Raw genomic sequence first — 21,756 nt, forward strand, 5'->3', positions numbered from 1 at the left:
GACTGGGGAGGGAATAATCACAGGATGTTAGAGGGAGGCATTAACTGGGATTTGGATGAAAAAGTCAGCATAAGGCACTGGAGATGGTTGGGGAAAGGAAACAAACTAGACCTGAAGTGGGACAGGAAGGAAATAACAATTCAATATTTAACTCAGAGCTGGGAATCAGCATGACAAAGTTGACAAACTATAACTAAGAATGGATGTGATATATGAAGAACAAGAGACTGAGTCAAACTAATGAAAGAGACAAGATTAAGGATGCTGACTCTCAGAAGGGGACATCACATACAGAAATAACCAACAAATTCATAGCTTCTGCCAGTTCACCTGTCCATTCCCTACACTAATAGCTTAGCCCATAAACTTCTAAACAACTGCAGTTTACAGCTACTGTTTTAAAGTAAATAGTTCTGGTCTCTCAGAAATATCTATACTGATGGGTATATGCCGATACAACTGACCTCTGTGCATGCTGTAAGTCCACTTGACATCTGGATTTGTGACCTAGAAGCCTGAACAAGTCTGACCAGTCTGAACAAGCAAGGCCTCTGAAGTGACCAGTTTCAAAAACCACCACTGAGGCATTGCACATCTATTCTTATCATTCAAGTGACATCTGAAGGCCAATATGGTCAGAGTAGATATGAAACACAAAATACAAACACCAAAATTTTACACTATTCAGTAAGTAAGTTTCAACAGACAGTAAGATATCTTCACAGTGCTGAGAATAACCTCCCAAAAAGCACATTCTCTCTTTTTGAGAATAAAAATACACTGTTTTTTCATACACATGCTTGAAGGTTCACATTTGACTCCCTACCGTTCCTCAGCCTATGATGTGGTGCCTTTACCAGCTGTGAAATTCAGCAAAATTGTTAATAACAAGTAACTACATACAGGTTGCAAGTTCACAGGAATTACAGAACAAGGCATTAGACAGACATTTTGGAAAGGAAAGCTGGAAATCGGTTTGCAGGGAGGTGGAAAGCAAAAGGATGAGATTGCATATTCATTCACATTGGTACTGAACTTTCAGGTTTTGAAGGAGAATTTTACAGCTGTTCTGGAAAGTATGATGCCATCCTGGCAGAATGAAGTGAACCCTCCTTCCCTTCTCCCCTTTCTTTAAAATTAAATTTCCAACAAGTAGTATTAATACAGTAATTTTCTTCCGTCAGGAGAAAGGCATTATATGATTTTCTTTCTGTAGTAGTTTGTAAGAAAAAGTAATTCTTTCATCATTTCCTTCCCCTTTTTACCCAACCACAAGCAACTGAAAACAAACTACTTACTGATGCATTTCTCAAAGTGCCTGTATCTGTATTTACTGTTCCCATAGAACAAAGATTTTCAAAATACTTCTGGATTAAACATTCAAAAGAGGGAACTGTGTCGCTGGGGTTTATCAGCCACGCTGCAATCCTGGGATCTAACACGACACTATCGGCAACTACAAAAAGAAGTTATTTTTGTCAATCAAAATACTTCGGCTACATCCCATACTGAGAAATACCTCTAAAGTGCTGCCCATCTTTCCTGTAGACACCCATCATAAATAGACAAGCATTTACACTATGAAAATGTTAAAACACTGAATTTGCACCTGTAACAATCAGTATCATGACTACATAAGAATAGCTCAGGGCAATGGTGGAATCACCGTCCCCAGAAGCATTCACAAACCATGTAGATGGGGCCCTTAGTGACATGGTTTAGTAGTGGACTTGGCAGTCCTGAGGTAAAGGTTGGACTTGATGATCTTAAAGGCCTTTTCAACCTACTGGATTTTATGATTCTAAGCAGAAAAAAAAAAAAAAAAGGCAAACATAAACATTACATCTTCTGTTTGTAGTTGCTTTAAATCCATACAAGAAAGTCTTAATTTGTTCCTGTCAAAAAAACAAGGATCCCTTTAAGTAATTCCCAATTCTGACAACTATGAACACCTCTGGAATTTATTTTAGCCTTTCCTCTTGAGCAGAGAGTTTTTCTAGGGAATGTGAAAGATGAAGCAGTTTGACCTTTTCATCTCCAGTCAGGACTGTGTTGAGAGGTTTTGTTACCACTAGAAGCTATGCTTAAATTATTCAATGATTTGATTCCTACTCTGAGAAGAAATACATCATCTTGACACGCCAAGCCTCTGGTCACAACCTCCCCCAGGAAGGTTTCTCCTTTCCACCGTACTAAAATTGTTTTTCCATAAATTACTTAACCACTAATCTAGTTACTTCACCTGGTGATTTTAACAGAAATATCAAATGCACAGAGATGACAGGATTAGATCATAGATTAGGTAGTTACCTTGTTTCCAGCTAATTTCATTAGCATAAACTTGAAGTAAAGTCCTCAGGAAATCTTTTGCATTGAAACAAATAATTGGAACTTTGCAACGCAGCATTTGAAACAACACCTCCCTGAACAGAAGCAGTTTGTTAATGCACACTGTATCACGACTAGATTTAGTGAATCTACTTACTTTATATGTTTAATAACCATCTCTTACTAAACAGTTAACACATTTCTTTATTCCTGCAAGAACAGTACACTGTATTTGAATATTAAATTCTCAATTCATTAATACTGAGACTTCATTCTATAATAAACCAAACTCCATAGCAGATATGCCTTAACATGCATTCATAAAGAAAACAAATCCTATTTGATACTCAACATTAAATGCAATCTTAATCCTAAACAGCAACTGGCATCCCTGTAATACTTTAATATATGCAAATAAAATCACAGAAGCTTCTGAATTAATTTAGTGGTATAAAATCATGATTTAAAGATTACTTTAAATCATGATTAGACAATATAAATTGCCATAATTGCCTAGTGTTCATATACTATTTAAATTCAGAATACTTCATCTATGTCACATTTTTCCATTACTTTTGAAAATGTCTATAGTTCCCACACTATTTTAAATCAATCTTACCAACTATATCTATCAGTATATAGATTTACTCATTATTTATGTTACTTTTATAAGGTTTTGGGGGCAATATAGAAAAATAGCAATTTTTTATGGAGCTTTCAAGTTCATTTTTCTTTGGTGGTATGAAACCACAGTTCCAAGTGTTTGGTAGTCAGAAGTTGTGTAGCTCATAAGATATTACTGTATACAGAGTAGAGCCACTACTATATAACCACACTATTCCAACAACTAATAATTACCTATGGGTTTCATCTAAATGCTAATACACTTATTAACTTATTATTGAATTTTCACTCTTCATATGTACCTGCTTTATTGATATGTTATTCTCAATTCAGAACAACCTCTATTCAAACTAACAGGTTATTAAACCAGTTGTCATATAACTCCAGTATTACAGCTAAAGAAGTATAAGGAAATTATTTGGTTAAAGTCACAGTGGAGCAGTGGCAGAGATGAAATTAATAATTGAGTCCAACATCTTGAAAATGAATGCTTTGTAATTTAATAACCCAAATTCAGCAGTTTACAAGAAAGCAGTTATTATTGAAAATCATAACACATTCTAATGAAGTTTTAACGTGTGACTATTATATCTAAGAATCAGATTCAGTTCTCATGTCTCCCTTTATGGGATGCTATTTCAAAGTTAATAGTAAGAATAAAAATGGATTTTGCTTATATTAACTGGAAGTTTATTACACAGCTACATAAAGCATTTACTTTAAAAAATGATCTTGCAATTCTGATGTAACATTATTACTGAATATTAGAAAAACTTTATTTGGGATCTCAAAAGCCAGTGAAAAGGCCTATGTTGTTCAAAAAACTTAAAATATCAGGAAAGATCAAAAAGGATATTTACTGTAATAAAGTCCATCAGAAATGTACCAGGTAAGAAATTCAGTTCAGAAAACGGAAAACAAGCTACAAGAAAGAGAAACCTGTACAAAACATATTTTGTGGTGCCATATAGCTATAAGCTGTTTATAAAGGATTACTTGGTGAATATAAACAGCTCCTATCAGAATCCCAACCTAGAGCTGCAGGGCCGCAGTTAGCTGCAACAGGTTGCCTAGGGGGGTTGTGGAGCCTCCTACATTGGAGATATTCAAGGCCCGCCTGGACAAGTTCCTGTGTGATGTACTCTAGGTTACCCTGCTCTTGCAGGGGGGTTGGACTAGATGATGTTCTGAGATCCCTTCCAACCCTTGGGATTCTGTGATTCTGTGATATGCTGAGCCCAAAGAATAATCTATTCTTATTTGGTTTATATTAGCCCAAATTCGCCACAGGACTCATTCAGCTAATTCAATCTCCTTACACTCATTAAGCCTGTGCCATGTAACCTACATAACTGTTGTTAAAAGCATACGTAAAGCAAAATAGTACTTTTTTCCTATATATTCTCACCAAACGAATCTCTCATGAGCCTGCTGTGCTTGTTGCCAAAGAGATAGCCATTCAAGTCTCAAATAAATTAATTTATCATTTTCATTAGCAGCATTCCAAGTACAGTCAGTTGAAGAGTAACTGGGAGGGCAAGGTTGACTGGTCTGCATCTTCACTAATACAACAAATCCTTTTACTGATGAGGTTAAGACCTGTTAAGAGCAATGACAACAGTGTTTCCTCTGACAGATTTTATGTGAGCCTGTAAAGAAAATGTCTCAACTTTGCAATATGAAACCTATTTATGTACATGAGAGTTACTGCATCCAACACTGACACAGTAGAAGAGCATGCAAGTCTTTCAGCCTTGAAATAAAAAGCCAGTCACAGAAACAGTAAAAAGTAGGAATACTCCAATTCAGTCTCACTTCAAGTACACAAATGCCTGTTTAGCCCGACCAGCTTCATTCCTTTTTTATTTTAGATTTTACTTGGTAACTAAAAATAAAATGTAATCAGAAGTATTAATGTTTACCTCATTTTACATTTGAATATTTGGTATTTGAACTGGCCCAGTTTCCAGGCTCCTGATGAACATGGGAGTCACACACACAGTTCAAATGTTTCTACAAACCTGACTCTAAACAAAACACATCTGTCACTAACCTGCTCCGAGTTGAGCTGTGAAGAACCATCTTGAAATATCATAGTAGTTACAAAAGCTGCTGCCTCTTTTACAGTTGTCAGCAATTCTCTTTTTTCTTCACATCCTAAATTCCTGACATCAAAAGGGCAATTTTCAGAAGACTCAGATTGTCCAGAAGTACAGTCATATCTTCTTTCATGTGAGGAAGTGTAGGTTCTTACAGGTAATCTCCTTGTTTTCTCTGAACAAGATAAAGGCACATCTTGCTTTCTTTTAAGGGGAGCAGTTACAATCTTTTCACACTCCTTCTGGTTTTTGTCTTTTACTGCAAGATTTCTTTCTCGATATCCCCATGTTGGCAAGTTTATATCCTGGTAACAGTGCGCTCTTTCAGTATCTTGACAGCAAAGCATTTCACTGGTGTGTAATGTCCTGGCTATCTGACCAGTGTTACTTATTTCAGGGCTGGCAGATGTTTTTAGTATAGCAATTGTGGACTCATGGAACTCCTGGAAAAATTGGGAATTATTCAGTGAATCAATTATTCAACTTCTTAGGGGTAATACAAATAAACTCACATGAGTTCATTTATATGAGCTTTGAAGGAAGTGATATTCCTTGAAAAAAATGTTGATACTAACAGAGTTAGTCTAGGGGAAGCACATTACATCAACCAAAATTCACATATTTATCAGTAAGATTATTTTATTGATTTATATTGCTTATATCCAAACCCACCACTGTTTGCTTGGGGTTTAATCTAATATTAGTCCAACACTAAAAATGGCATATAAACAACTGTAAGATGCATCTAGTCCAGGAGTCAGCCCTCCATGGTGACTAAGTTACTGGTGGCCTTTGAAGAGAGAAAAAAAACATTCATCTCCATCTTTAGCTCAATATTCAGAGCATTTTTCATGACAGCTTCATTTACTGAAGTTTTGGCAAGGGACCATAATGGCTGCTTTGGAAATTCAAGTACACTGAGTCAACTGGCTCTCCACCAATTTCTTCAAACAACTTGCAAGACTAAGATGTAAATAAAATGTATATGAAAGTTGCACTGAAGATGTATTATCACAAGTATGATTATTTTATTCTATTCCACTTAACCCACTATGCCCAGAACAGCTTTCCTCCTTCAGACAGTCCCTGGATCCCTTTACAGCAGCATGCTATTAAAGAGCATTAAGAAGTTGCATGTTAACGTCATGATTTTACTCCTTCATCCTGGATTTCCTTCAGAAATTTCCTCACTATGCCACTGGCCCTAATATTATCTTACTGTTTATTTTGTTAGTTTCTTTTACAACCTCTTCAGCTGAGATAGATCCTCTGTCTTCATTTCATAAACAAGGAACTCTGGAATAGCAGCTGGCAACCTTTGCAAGATCCCCCAAGGTAAATCTCTGTTTAACTATTTACAGATATATAGAGTTGTATCTTCCCTCAATACTCCTCTTAAGCCTTGATCATCAACAGGTCTTACAGGAGCTGGCAAGCTTTTGACTCCTGAGCATTTGGAAAGATGATGGATTATTAGGGATGCATTTGCAAGCTGCTTCTCAAAGTTTACTGGGACTATACTATTATATTTACATTTAACTTACTCAAATGAGGTAACTATAAAAGAATACAAATACCGCCAAGTTCAGCATTTTGCATGATGATGTTCTTAGTGGTCTACTTCACACTGTCATTTAGCCACACTTCCTTTTTCCTGGACAGATTTTAGTATTCGTTTTAAGTCTCCAATATTCTGTTCTGAATAAATACCTATACTACCTATAAATGTTTTGGCTTTGGAGGGGAAATTCTATTTATTTTCTTTTAAAAGCTCCTTCATTTTTTGAAATTACACATTCCTATTATGACTTATCTTTTAATCTTCAGAAAGATTACAGTCCCTGACAGAGCTTCCTTCAACATGAAGATTTTGAACCTGATTTCACACAGAATCAAATACAACACAATTTATCTCGTGAGTTCTCCAACTGTTACACAAAGTCGCTGTCTCCTAATTCTTAAGTCTTAGCATCATACATAAGCTTAATATTCACCCACTCCACTGAAAAGCAACTGAAGCCTCTAATAATGACTGTATTTTCTGCTCTTGGAGCAGAGTCTCCTTCAGTACCTCTGCTGCCATTACCATTCCTAAAATCAGGGCCTTTTCACTTCAAAGGAACCACAAGTTACTGTTGTGCAAGGCTCCCATCCATTCCCCCACAATGACAATATTCACTGATCAAAGGGTGTCGTCCATTTCTACTCCATCTGTATCGACTGAGCAAACCAGAATGAGAGAGCCAGTAAGTTGCTGGGGGGGTGTTCTGGTTTTGCAATATTCCTCAACCCAGTTCCTGTGCTCCCAAACCTCAGAACTACAGTCAAAAGATGAAAAAGGCTTATACTGCTTGAGATCATACTTTACAGGATTAACTCTACAGCAGAAATACAATTAACAGGTTCCAAGTAAATATAAAAGGGGAGCTAACAAGGCTTTTGCTATTACCAAAATGTATAGTGGTTGTTCTGAAGCCAAATTACTTGGATTTAGGCAATGCTAATCAAAAACTGCACACTGTAAGAAGTTGCCATAAGTGGAGAAATAGTATCACAGAAAGACCAAATGTTAAAGAGCTGTAGAAAGACAACTAATTCGCTCAGCTGTATTCTCCAGGCAATGCAAATAGTTGCATCGTTTAACACAGTAGAATTTGAATTAGGACACTCAAGCAATTATAGAATGAGGAATAAGTGTTTCTTTTTTAGAGGTTCAAAAATAAGAACATAGCAATTTAATTATCAAGTCAGAATAATACAGTTGGAACTACAATTAACCACAGAGAGAAGCAGCAGCTTCTAGGAAGAACTAGAGAAAACAACTCCCAGGATGTAGTTTCACAATTTATGTGGATCTAGGAAAATTTCATTAGATACAGTGAGTCAAAATTAGCACCCCATCCCCAGAAAAAGAGCTTCCATTACTATCCATGTGCATCCACAGCTACATGTCTACCTACAAGCCAATTTAATTTGCAGGAAACCATCTCAATCCCACAAAGCTAACTGGTTTTCTGCATCTTGAGCAACCTGAATGGACTTAAAATGTGCAACATGCACCAGTCAGAGTTAAGGAAGGCTGTGAAATTACCATCTGGGACAGGGGTAGTACATTTGCAGTATCTGCAACTCACTGATCAACTCAACGGATCTTGCAATTGCAGCCTGAATTGGCGCTCCATTCTCATTCCTACACTCGCTGTCACTCACAGGTATATTAAACCAAATTCAGAGATGATTAAATCAAAAACTAAGCTTCCTAATACAAACTAATTTTTCATATAAATCAGCTCACATTATGATTATTTGTTAGTGATTGCTTAGTGACAGATGTTTGAGAACCTTTTTAAACCTGGAACTACCTAAACGTGGCAACCTTATTTATTTCTAACCAGCCTGTCAAAAATAACTTGCAATAAAAAAAGGTAACAGAAGTGGGGACAAGACTCTCATAGGTAAATAGATGCCAAGTGCAAATAAGGCAGGGGAAAGTTAATTAGGAGTGCATACATTATATTGTAATAAAGCTTGTTATGGAAGTGCTAGTCTATACCAACTTCAAACCTGCTATAGAAAGACTGCTTTTAGTGGTCTTCAATCTTATAAAATGCTTGCCTTTTCATTTTTCAGATGTGCATCCTTATAACCTAGTTTATTGTCCTTTGTCTTCTCTATACCTTTAAAAAAAGAACGAGAAACATTTTACACTACAGGTGAATCTGAGAGCAGCACGTATTACTTCAGATACACATACAGTGTTACATTACTGACAATGCTACCAAACCTAAAGTAATTGCAATAAAATTTTCCATGACAACCATTTTCCTCAAATTAATACCATTCATGCTTAAAAGGGCCCTGCAGGTTCCTAAATATGTGCTCTGCCCCCATTAAGAAAAAATGAATTCAAATTTGTTATAAAGCAAACATTTTCCACAGTATTAAAAGGCATTATGGTAATACCATAAATATTCATCTTTCCTTCCTTAAAGAAAACAGATCCATCTTGGTCTCTTAAGCAGTTTAACTGTTTTCTTGGAATTAGGCATAATAATTTTCTTCAGCAAAACATTATTTGCTTATACATTTTTAGCATACTGTACCCTACAGAGAACTGACCATGCTTTATCTGCAAAGCATAATTTTTTTTCCCATTCCTCATCCTTGTAGTAAACAGGTATCACAGGACTAGGCAAGAACAAAAATTCAGAGCTGCCAAACTGTGCCCAAGTACAGCTGCCAGCCTGGCCCACCACTAAGCCACCAGTGACATTTACCACACAGCACTAAAAGCAGAGATGCTGTAGCATAAAAGCTGCTTTGCAAATGCACCTTAGGGCTCTGCACCTTGCTAAATGAGTCAGGACATGCCTTCTCTTTTCTGTCCTCAACACTGCCCGACAGCCCCAAGAAGAGAAGTGAAGACTGGAATAAAAGAAGGAGCAACAGGCCAGCAATATTTGGGGGTCTCTCCAGATTTTGCAATTAGTTGGGATTCCTTTATCTCCAGATTCTTTTATTGCCCAGCTCATGGGGACACCTCATGGGTAGAATATGCATTTTGTTCCCTCCTGACTTCTTTTCCATACCGAGTCAAATACTCCACTACTCTTTTCAGCTATGAAATTTGTACTGCCAGCAGTAAGACACTTTCTGAACCTAATGTGGTGATGACCAATGTCAAACTGATCATAAGATGATCTATCTCTATTTACTGAAGCTGTTAAAAAAAGGAAAAAAAAAAAAAGATACCTAGGCAAATCAGGACCCTGTACTTAAAACACTCAAAAAAGCATTTTCAAAGACTAACTAACTTAGTCTCCATAAGAAACTAAGATTACTATAGTAGTAAATGCAGGTTCATACTGGTTTATGTGTATAATCAGTTATTTAACTCCAGCTCAGACTTTTAACCTGAGCTGTTACAACAGTGAATCTGGCTGTAACTGTAGCTTCATTTTAGGTTTGTTTTTCTTCACTTCCTACAACAATAAAATTATAATTAAAGAATGACAGTGACTGAGTTTATATTCAATACTTTTCATTGTTTCATACACAGACATTTTTTCTTGACAAATTCACTCTCCAGAGAAGATGATGACAACTACATTTCTCTCTTTCAGCACTCAGTATTCAGTGCGGCGGTTATCTAAAGAGCTATGCAACCTCAAATTGCTAGTTTATGAAAAAGTATCACCAGATGGCAGTAGAAACCCATCCTTGCCTCCTAAGTCCTTGACACTGCATGGAACATTACAAGCTCTACTGTTAAGGTAACCAGAGAATTTCACCCGCTAGTTCAACAGTGCAAGTATTTGTCCCTATTGAACCCAGTATTTAACTTCCAAAGAGAGATTTTCCAGTAAGCAGAATTTAATCTTTAAAGATATATCAATCAAACAGAGTTCATTAAAGTTTGAAATAGACCAATTAACATGACAGGGTTTTAGTTGGGTTTTGATTTTTATTTTAAGGGAGGCAAACCTTTTCTTCTCTGCAGATCCATGTTGATCCAGCTAAAGATATACAGATATATATATATACACACACAAACAATTCCCTTAAAACAATTCAAATAAAGTTTGCTCTTAAAGCACTAGAAACAAACATAATCACTATATGGAAAACAAAAACAAGAAAAGCCAGTCATGTGACCTGCCACCACTAAATGCTTATCCTGTTCTTACACTCCCTAGGGAATAAGGATTTCACAGCACTACAAGGACAGCAAGTTCATTTGACTAAAGATACCAGACACCTTCAGGGTGTTTTTTACAGCTTGACATGGAATGAATGGATCAAGAGTGGCCAAGGTCACATGGCAGAGATATCACACAGCACAGAGTTCTACAGTCTATGACAAAGAACATCACACAAGAAAATTAAGGAAAGGAAAATGACACAATAGCAAGAAAAGTGAAACAGTAATTAAACTGAGGCAGAAGAAGGATCAGATTTTCTTTAAAATAATGTCGGGTTTGGTCCAAATGTACCATTTTAAAATGAACCCACCTTCTGTATTTAAAGTATCACTGATTTACGCAGCAATGAACTATCCTTTTCAGTGCTCCACCATCAGGATCCACTCATCCATTACTTTGCCACTGAAAGAACCACCTGATCTGTCATTTAATAAACCAGAGGCTGCAACAAATGCCATGTACACAAGGACAAGTGCTAGATCTGAATCGCCTTGACCAGATGTGCCAGGATCTAGTTCTCAGGGGAAAAGAGACAACTGAAATGAAGCACAACTCTATCTACTTCTTTCCAGAGCTACATTCTGTGAAATGCACAGAATTGAGAATAAAAATTCCATCTTGCAAAACCTCCATAGTATCCACAACATTCTGACTAAAATTTGCTCAACAGTCAGAGATCTGCTGAAGCATTTCTAACATTAGCTAATTCACCCATCTCTGGGACTTCTATTCACTCTTCACCCTAGAATTTCACAAGGAGCAAGTTGCTAATGAACATGTGTTCAAAGGACAAACATGAGTCTGGAGAGTTTACAGGCCTTCTGGCAAGTTCTCAGTACCTCTAGTGATCTTCAAATATCTAGTCCAGAGTCAAGTTACTGTATACATTGAATTTACAGTATTAGTTAATTGACAGTTTGAAATTCTCATCTAATTCTATATCACTTAGCAGGGACAGGAAATAAAACAATGAAGTTGAGGATACCGGTAATATCCTACCTAGTTCTTTGCACTTGTATAGTAGTATTCAATCAGAAAAGCCCCAGCAAATGTCACAGTTACAGCTGAACTCCTTTTCTAACCCTGGAAATCTAAACACTCACCTTTCTCTTCCTTTTAAATAGGGACCATAGATTTGATACCGGTTTATTTGTTTGGGTTTCAATTTTTCAATTGAAAATGGAAATGCTTAAATAGGCTGAGATTTACTCACTCTGGTTCTTTTTTCTGCTAGTCTGAACTTCTACAGGAATAGATTGCAAAGCTGACATAATTCTCTGAGCGCTATCAGATAAAGGCACTTTAGAAATCTCACATCCTATGTATGATGCATACTGTTCCATTTTTAAGATTAAACCTAAACAGAAAACACATGCAAATAATGCATTATATCAGAGCCACAGAACAACCCACACTTCAATTCTTTTGAAATTTAAGACAAAATACAGTGCACATGTCACTTTCTATTGAGAATGAATGGCTGAACAACTCCTCTGACATTACTATCAGTTATGTATTGTAAATAAAAATCATCAAACTGCAGTAATTTACAAAAACTACTTTGAAAGTTTTAATACATTTATAAAATCAGTCCTATTAAGTTCAGCTGATTTCCAATACAAAAACCATGACAAATAAAACAATTACCATTTACACATGAACCACCTCCCCTTCTCAGCATCTTTAAACTAGTTTTATCTAGCATGTAAATACATTTACTATTATTGCTGCCCACATTTTATCAAGAAAAAAACTTTCAAATAACTGTCAAAACCAGAGCCAATACAGGATGAAAGAAACAGGTCTTCCTATCACAATATATATAAACATTAGTGATGTGTTGTTTCAGAAAATACTTACAGAAGACCTCTGTTTCTTAAACTTAATTGATGTACTCAAGTACTATTAAATCTTAATAATTTTGAAATAGTTACTATAGTTTGTTAATTTAAGAAACAGGTCAGCAACATCTAAAGTCTCTACAACCTTTGACCGCAGCTACTGCTGTTCCAAATTTTATCCTTTTTCAAAAAGCAGCTGCTTTTCCAGTTGACCTGTACCCATGTTCTATAATACTTACAAAATACTTGAAGAGCCCATTGATACAACACATACAGGAGAATCAGAAACAACAGTGTCCATACTGATGACTTGTTTTCTTTACAGTTAGACCAGAACAATGTATAAAACTTATCATAAAGACAAAATAAATACCCAGTATTTTAAAAATACTTAAGAGGATGCAAGCTGTACAAGTCAACTGCTCTGCCAAAATCTGCTGTTAGGTAAATTGCTGCTGTACAAGTTAGTAACTGGAGCCCTATTACTCTGGTCATCTCCCACTAAATCCATTGAGACAAATGTTGCCTTGATGGTGAACCTTGACGATATTTCCTCTGCTTACATGGAAATTTTTTTCTTAGCTCAAGGCCATTGACAGATTGCAAGTTTGAATACTTACAAGTACAGATATTTGTATCCAGATTCAAAGAGGATGATCCATCAGGCTACATTAGTATTTCTTGTATCTATCCAGCTGGAATTTACAGTAAGCATATGAAAGGGAGAGAGAGGCAGAATGGCTTGCTTTGCCTTGACAGACAGAGAAAACTTTAGAGTCCAGAAGGTCAATTTAAAATTATTCTTCTTTGAAGAGCTCAGGATGAATAGGGACTGATTTCAAGGAAAAAGACAGGCTGTAAGGTAAATTAAAAGATATCGGAATGGTCTTAAAGTAGATGGTTGTGGTACTTGAAACATTCTGGTACATACTGCAACATATTTCTAGCAACACCAAATCTTCATAAGAAGAACTATACGGGAAACAATCACGGCATATCCTGAAGAGAACTCTCCTCTTCAGAATGAGCACATTACGTTCTTGTTCCAAAATCTGGAATACCTTGTCTGTGTTTATTTGTTAGCTCACATATCAAAAGTTCTTAGCATGCAAGAAAATCTATTCCATATGCAGAAAATGTTCTTTTTTGTGCTATGCTGTGTGCACTGGAAATCAACATAAAGGCTAGCAGAAGACCAGCCCGAATGCAATTCATTTAAATAACCAATGTATTACTCCGTATTGAAGAACTGTGACAAAACCGAGATGTGAACTCAGTGGGCAGATGCCAAAAGCCATAAAGCAGCATACAACCCAAAGCCGGTAACTGTGGCAGTTAAAACATACATCACAATGGTAGATAAATGTTAGCCTTGATAAACCAATAGTTATCATTCCATAAGCTTACAGACAGTTTACATTAACATACTTTCCTTTCTTAAAAATACACTGAAGTTTAAAAATTGAGAACTCCACTGGTGGCAAAATGCTCATCTGCCAGAGCATGGGCTTTCACCTCAGCCTGCTGCTCCAGCTTCTCCACCATCTCTTTCAAGCGATCTTCATCTGTATAAAAATACACATACAAGCTTCTTTCCATCTGAAGCAGCTTATTGGACTCTAAAAAGCTTCTCTTTGACTTCACATCAGCCATCAGATCAATAAGGAGTTTGTTTAATTTATTTACATTGGTTTCCAGTTGCTGCAACTGCTCAACAAGTTCCTAACAAAAGATACAAGACAAAATAAAAAATTACTTTTTTATTGTTAATACATTACCTGAACTAGAAATACAAAAGTTTATTTGCTTTTGAAAGCAACTTTTTTTGTAATTGAAAAGTCATCACAGATAATAGAAAGACAGGTGCTAAGGAATTCCACTTAATTCACATAACTTTTGAGCTCTGTGTAACAGTACTCACATCAGGTTATGAAAATGTAAATTCATTTCCTTCTTTACCCAGCCTTCAGCTGGACAGATGGCTGAATGACATATTTAACAAGTCTTCCTATCTTACAAGGGAACAGAAAAAACACCCCACTACAACAGAAAAGCCCATGCAATTTTAAAATTTAATCATTAATTAACAGCTACAATTTTCCCAACTGTCACTCTTAAGATAGTTCAGTGCAAGCAGGCTACTCATCTTCCACATTATTTCCTTATTAAAGGAATTGCTTTTCTTAAGAAACAGCAGCAATAGAGATGTCACTGTTTTAAGAGGCAATGTGAATCAACAGAAAGGCATTTGATTAATAACCTATAATCCCTAAACACGTATTGCTCCAATCACAGTTTCATTTTGTTATAAAAACTCTTCTATATGTTGCAAATACACTTGACAGATGGCAGCAATAAACATATTTATGTGTATTTAACCAAAGAAGTATAATGTAACAGAAGACTACCTCAATCCACCTTTGAGGTATCTACAATTAAAAAAAAGTAACAAGTTGCATTTAAGTACCCCAACTCCCATTTAAAAGAGGCTCTGAATCTATCAGCTGGGAGCTCTGCAGCAGGGTTGCCCTACTACAACTGTCCTTCAAAATTCTGATGCTGTTATATTGTCCAAATGAGCCACCTATGGCCAGGCTTTTTAAGGGAACAAACCATACTACTGTTACAGGTAACTGGGGAAAAAAACCCACCTGAAAGAATGAGAAATTTAAATCGTTTTCTAGTGATACCATATCCAGATGACTTATTACCCATACCATAAACTTGCCAGCAATACAGGACTGGATATGCCTTTGGAAGAAATGAAGTTAGATGCAACGATCTGCTCAGTAACAAGAAATCACTATCTGCCAACACCTACAAAATCCAGCATTTGCTAAGAACAAAGTACTGCATCCATTATCATTATGCCAAGAAATTTGTCGCTGACATGTGGGAGCCAGTTTGTGTGCCTACAGCCTTCATACCATGGTGTTCTCAGGAGAAGAACATGACATATTAAGTGTAATAATTTTAGTAAGTAGATAACGGCTTACCTGATTACTGAGTTGTATTCGACCTCCTCCATGATACAGCTCATCATAAAGGGTATGTACATCACTTTCTAGCTTGGACAAAAGGAGAGACTGTTCTTGAGAAGAGGCTGCTAGCTGATCTTGTGCTGTAGCACAGTCCTGCTTTAACTTCTGAGCCATCTGCTCCAAGCCTTTGTATGTTTTAAATAATTCTTGGGTTTTATTTTCTCCTTCCAGAAGCTGATATAGCCTGTAACAAATGAAGTTAAGACACACAAACGTTTTTAAGTTTCCTAAGCAATCCTGTCATTATTACTCAAGAGAAAATGTTCATCCTGAGAAGTCAGAGGACTACTAAAGGACAATACTGCTCAGGGTACTCTTTACTCCTTCTCCCACTGATTTCATGATCCTATCTATTTATAGCTAGTATGTGATTAACAAGAGTCAAAAATATTTCAATATTAAATTAACAGCAATGAAATACCACAATACCAGTTAGTAAGCACCAAAAGAATGCAAACAGACATTGTCAGTGTGCTCTTGCCAATTATTTCCTGATATTTCCAGGGCTACAAAGTAAGATGCAATTTTTTTAAGTGCTGAAAGCCAGCAGACTTCATTGGCTGATGTGAATTAATAGCAAACCCTTTAGGGTTTGTAACTCTTTCAACTTCCTTTTCCTTTGAAAAAGGATAAAACTAAACCAAGCAAACAAAGTGATAAATAGCCAGATGGCATTCAGCAATTTGGAAACATTAATAATAAACCTGAACAAAAATGTTACGAGTTGCCAACACAAACACAATGGAAGCAAAATTAATGCTGCCTAATTCTTGCAATTATCCACTGTGCAAGCCCATACTCAGTTATCACTTTATTATTAAAAAACATAAAGCACAGTTTTAACAGATAGAAAGTCTGACGTTAACACACCTATAATTATACAGTACACCTCATCAAAAGGTTTAGAGTCTTGATGTGACAGCAACACAGTGCACATTCCTACTGTATCACCTGAGCTACAAGGAGACTTCATTACTTTGCTGGTGAAAAACAGACTCCTCCGTGGGGACAGGACCCTTAAGGCAGAGGGCAAATCAGGCAGTAAAAACGAGCTAAACCCTTTTCCCATATTGAAGAAGTCGTTCCTCTCTTCTACCACACGGGGGGTTTTGCAGGCTAAGCTGCTGAGGCCATGCATACGATCTGGGAAATCACTATCATTTACAGCTTTCCAGATCTATACTTCTAGAATAACTTTCAAGAGGTTGTAGTTCAGGGCACTTATAAAAGACAGGTTTGGCTTTAAACTTCTGTTATATTCCGGAAGCTGCTTAGGAATGTTTCAGCAATATTAGTAAGTCTGATAATTGAACAGTTTTGACTCAGGCAAACCTGAAAATAATTTCAAAGCATAAGCAAGAGGCTAGTCTCATCTTGAAGTTCTTCAGAATTCAAAATACTAATTAGCAAGTAACTAAGAACTCAGAAAGACTAAAGGCTTAGCTTGCCTAAGCCTTTATTTCCCCAATATTATGTCAAAGTTCAACAGTGACTATAAAGCTTACCTGAAAGAGAAACCATCCTTTGAACTAATAGTGTTTCTTGGCTGTGCATGTTTAATTTGCTCAGTTTTCTCCTGTAGGCTCTGTTGCAACTCATCAGCGCGCTGTTTTAGAGATTCTACCAACTTCTCGAGTTGACAGGAGATCTTCTTATTTCTCCTAAACTCCATTTCACAGTCTAGCTGAATAAGTTCAAATGATGCCTTCTGTCTTATCAAATGCCTGAATATTTCATTTTGTCTTGAAGCACAATACTCTTGCTGAGCAATCTGATGCTCCAAGTAGCATTTCTCCACAGGCATGCTCAGAAGTGATGCCTTCTCCTTCAGAAGGGGCATCAGCTCTTCATTGTTTATCCGAGTTATATCTTCTTTAATTGCTGAAATTTCATCACTTAAACCAGGTATTTTGCCAGTGAGGTTTTCTTGTTCCCCAATATCCTGCATAAAACAAAATATCTGTCAGTATCTTCCTGGTTCCCTCCAAGCCACTTCCCTAACATATTTATGCAGTTCATCCAAGATTCATGTACTCTTGTTACATCAAAATCACTGCATCTTTTCTATCTATAAAATTAAATAAGAACTTCACAGGCAGTTTTATAAAACTTTACAACATAAGGCAAATACAACGTAGGTATCAAATAAATGTATTTCAAAAAAAAACAGTAATTTCATTCTTTTGCAGGGCCAGGAAACACTTATTCTGTTGAAAACAGAAGAGCTGTATTTTACTTGGCACCCAGGTTTCAAGCATGTTTGACTATGGGGAAATCCTGCCTGACCAGTTTGGTGGCCTTCTATGATGGGGCTACAGAACTGATGGACAGGGGTAGAGCAGCTGATGTCATCTACCTGGACTTGTGTAAAGCATTCGACACTGTCCCACACGACATCCTGGTCTCTAAATTGGAGAGACATCAATTTGATGGATGGACCACTCGGTGGGTAAAGAACTGACTGGATGGCCACACACAGAGTTGTGGTGAATGGCTCAATGTCCAGCTGGAGACCAATAACGAGTGATGTCCCTCAGGGACCAGTGTTGGGACCAGTCTTGTTCAACATCTTTGTCGGTGACATAAACAGTGGGATTGAGTGCACCCTCAGCAAGTTTGCCGATGACACCAAGCTGTGTGGTTCAGTTGACAGGCTGGAGGTAAGGAATGCCATCCAGAGGGACCTCGACACACCTGTGAGGTGGGCTGATGTTATGAAGTTTAATCACACCAAGTGCAAGGTCCTACACCTGGGTCAGAGCAATGGATCCCAGGCACAGCTACAGGTTGGGCAGAGAAGAGATTCAGAGCAGCCCTGTAGAGAAGGAATTGGGGTGTTGGTCGACGAGAAACTTAACATAAGCCAGCTTCAGTGTACACTCGCAGCCCAAAAAACCAACTGCATCCTGGGCTGCATCAAAAAGAGCATGACCAGTAGGTCGAATGAGGTGATGTTGCTCCTCTACTCTGCTGAGACCTCACTTGGAGTATTGTGTGCAGTTCTGGTGTCCTCAACATAAAAAAGACATGGAACTGTTGGAACAAGTCCAGAGGAGGGCAATGAGGATGATCAAGGGACTGGAGCACCTCCCGTAGGAAGACAGGCTGAGGAAGTTGGGGCTGTTCAGCCTGGAGAAGAGAAGGCTGCATGGAGACCTCAGAGCAGCTCCCAGTATCTGAAGGGGACCTACAAGGATGCTGGGAAGGGACTCTTCATTGGGGACTCTAGTGACAGGACAAGGGGTAATGGGTTAAAACTTAAACAGGGGAAGTTTAGATTGGATATAAGGAAGAAGTTCTTTACTGTAAGGGTGGTGAGGCACTGGAATGGGTTGCCCAAGGAAGTTGTGAATGCTCCACCCCCAGCGGTGTTCAAGGCCAGGTTGAACAGAGCCTTGGGTGACATGGTTTAGTGTGAGGTGCCCCTGCCCATGGCAGGGTGTTGGAACTGTATGATCTTAAGGTTCTTTCCAACCCTAACTATTCTCTTCTATGACTGAAATCTCTCAAGCACAATTTTTGATAGTCAGTCGGATGATTATCAACACTGCTACCAAAATCAATCTTTTCCAAATAACTGTAATCAAGTCCTATATGCTAGTCATCCATAAATGAAAACACACCAACTGACATGATGCCTTAAGTTAGTCCATGACTGGCACAAGCTAATGTGTTTTCTCCTATTACAATTTCTTAAATTCCAGTAGCCATATCTGTCTATCACTCACTTGTTGAGAGGTTTCTGGGGCTTCAACTATCAGATTCATTTATTTGGTACAAATACCCGAGTTTCAAAAAGTCAGCAAACTAAAACTTTTTAAGTTTATGCTATAGAATACAAACAAGAATTCATTAATCATATTAGCTCTTCAGCACCACAAAATGTCAAGCAAAGTTAAGCTTTTGTTTTTTTTCTGCACAAATAACTGAGAAACTGTTATCATTTGAAAATACAAAGTTAAACTAAACTAGAACGGTACTACTAAGTCCTGGGGCTTTTAAGGTAGTTGTTTTTTTTAATTCTGGAGAGCAGCATTAAAGGTACTCCATACTGAAAAATTCCTAACTATAGAAACTGGAGCTATTTCACAAGAGCAGTTTTGTGATCAAGACTAGAACTTGTACAATCTCATTATGTAAAAACAGCTAAAAGAGCGGTAACTCAGCATTTTCTTTTACTACACCCAGTTGACCATGCCTGCCTGTTCAGAACTCTACTACCTTCTGTTACCTCTTGTGGCTTACCTTGCTGTTTAAGGACTGCAACATGCTCTCTGCACACTTTATAGCTGAATTCAGGCTCTCCTCTTTGGCTTGCATGTGAATTAGCTGATGTTGAGCACAAATATATGCTGTCTGGAGCCTGACCACCTCTTGAGTCTCCTCAGAGATTTCATTAGTCTCCTCACAAGTGTCTTGTTCACTGACATCTGCAAACTGAAAGCTGCCTTCATGTGAATTTTCAACCCATTTAGACACACTTTGATCAAAACTTTTGTTTATGTGTGAGCTAAGAGCTGCAGAGTTTTCTTCTTCCTGAGCCAAATACTTGTCCAAAGAAAGTTGGGAAAAAAAAACTGGCTGTGGATCTGACCCTTGTTCTGAATCTGAAGCAGTAACGAAAGAGGCCCATTTCTTAGTTGCATCCGTAAAAGACAGCAGTTCATTGTTAAGTTCATTAGCTGCCACAGTAAACACCTCCAATCCTTCTTTTAATTCTTTACGTGCTTCCTTCTCTCTGCCTTTTAACATCTGTAACAGATGGCTGTTTTCAGAAACCATCATTTGAAGCTTATTATACCGATGAATTTGAAGTTTTTTTAACTTCTGAAGAATCTGAAGCTCATCCTTTAATGTCTTCAGTTCCTCCTCCTCTTGTCTACTGCTCTTTGAATCCACAGGCTTCAGAGTTTTAAGGACTTCATCCAGTGCATTTCCTTCCAAAACGGGCTTACCAGACTCACGAAAATTATCAAACTCTTGCAGTTCTTGTTCAGATACCACATACTGCTTATTTATATTGCTAAAAAAACACTCCAGGAATGATCTGCTTTTCAAAGATTCAACCAGCCAGTCAAAATCATCTCCTTTAAGCTCATCAGCTTTTGGATATCCAATTTTCTTGAGAATTGCCACAAAATCATTTCCACAGTTCATGATTAAAGTTTTAGGGTTCGGGTTTTTTTTGTAAAAAGAAAAGATCCAAATACATGGAAAAAATCTGGGGTATTATTCCAGCTGTAATTTTGGCGTCATTTTAAATGAACATTCAGTATTTTAATATAAAGAGTCTGCACAGGGAAAAGGAAGTGTCAGATCACCCAGAAAACTGAATGCTATTCTGGATCAGATGTTCAAAGACTATAAACCAATTTTTATTTCAGGGATCTCTTTAATACAATTTTTCATCAAATCAGGACACATTTTTTCCCTCAATTAGATGCCTGATCTTTGCAAACACCTATGTTTTTCCTTAATTCACTTAAATTAATCCTGGTACTCTGTTTTAATAGTAAATTTAAAAGAAACAAGTGTAAATATTGAGTAATTCACTGGCTGCAGAAGTGATTCACTCATATAGTTTTACTCACATTAAATAAAACAAAAACACCCACCCACAATCAAGCTTCCAAAGTGAGAGGAGCTTTCAGCTTCTTCTAAAAACTAAACAGTGAGATTACACTGCACTTTGAGATCTTCTTTATAAAGATTTTACTTCTGCAACAAACAGAATCTTGTCTTCTGGACCTTCATTTTAAAGTTTCCTCTGCGAACAGAACAAGGAATCTGTTAACGTAAAAATATCTCAACACAATAATGCAGGGCTTTGACAAAGTATAAAAAAGTTAATATCAGTGTAAATACTCCAGTGAAAATAGTCACAACTTAAAAATGACAAGGGGTTTGATGCTTTGGGGAACACCCAGCAACCAAACTAGCTTTGGGATCCTAAGGTGAGTGCAAGCAGCAAACAGGACAGGAGGATTGGAACTGGATGATCTTAAGGTCTTTTCCAACCCAAACCATTCTACGATTCCATGAATTATCAAGGAAGACAGAAGGCCTTTTCTGCAATTCTGCAGTAATATCCAGCTTGGTTGGTCGGGTTTTTTTTAGCTTG

General features: G+C 37.2%; 2 protein-coding genes across 7 annotated transcripts in view; both read right to left on the reverse strand.

Annotated features, from left to right (window-relative positions):
- The window catches only part of POLN (DNA polymerase nu), a 93,928-nt gene extending 81,622 nt beyond the window's left edge, over nt 1-12,306 (reverse strand). For 3 of the 6 annotated variants that reach the window (XM_057432296.1, XM_057432293.1, XM_057432298.1), the window contains exons 1-5: nt 7,123-7,304; nt 5,006-5,494; nt 4,361-4,551; nt 2,311-2,423; nt 1,299-1,456 (exon numbers count right to left, since the gene is read on the reverse strand). In XM_057432296.1, the coding sequence (XP_057288279.1) occupies nt 1,299-1,456; nt 2,311-2,423; nt 4,361-4,551; nt 5,006-5,494; nt 7,123-7,140 (969 nt within the window). In that variant the 5' untranslated portion in view covers nt 7,141-7,304. Of the gene's footprint in view, nt 1-1,298; nt 1,457-2,310; nt 2,424-4,360; nt 4,552-5,005; nt 5,495-7,122; nt 7,305-8,666; nt 8,729-11,966 lie in introns of those variants that run through there. The other 3 variants (XM_057432299.1, XM_057432297.1, XM_057432294.1) reach the window with 3 other exon arrangements.
- Nucleotides 12,307-13,804: 1,498 nt separating this feature from the next.
- HAUS3 (HAUS augmin like complex subunit 3) lies at nt 13,805-21,413 on the reverse strand. Its single transcript, XM_057432300.1, has 4 exons — nt 19,881-21,413; nt 17,141-17,577; nt 15,591-15,819; nt 13,805-14,316 (listed from the first exon to the last, which is right to left on the reverse strand). The coding sequence occupies exons 1-4, from the start codon at nt 20,790-20,792 to the stop codon at nt 14,050-14,052; spliced, it is 1,845 nt and encodes a 614-aa protein (XP_057288283.1). The 5' UTR covers nt 20,793-21,413; the 3' UTR covers nt 13,805-14,049.
- Between the last annotated feature and the right edge of the window lie 343 nt (nt 21,414-21,756).

This window comes from Pezoporus wallicus, unplaced genomic scaffold (assembly GCF_028554395.1).
Source record: "Pezoporus wallicus isolate ANWC-B61680 ecotype Strahan unplaced genomic scaffold, APGP_CSIRO_Pwel_v1 contig_8490, whole genome shotgun sequence".
Classification (NCBI taxonomy): Eukaryota; Metazoa; Chordata; class Aves; order Psittaciformes; family Psittacidae; genus Pezoporus; species Pezoporus wallicus.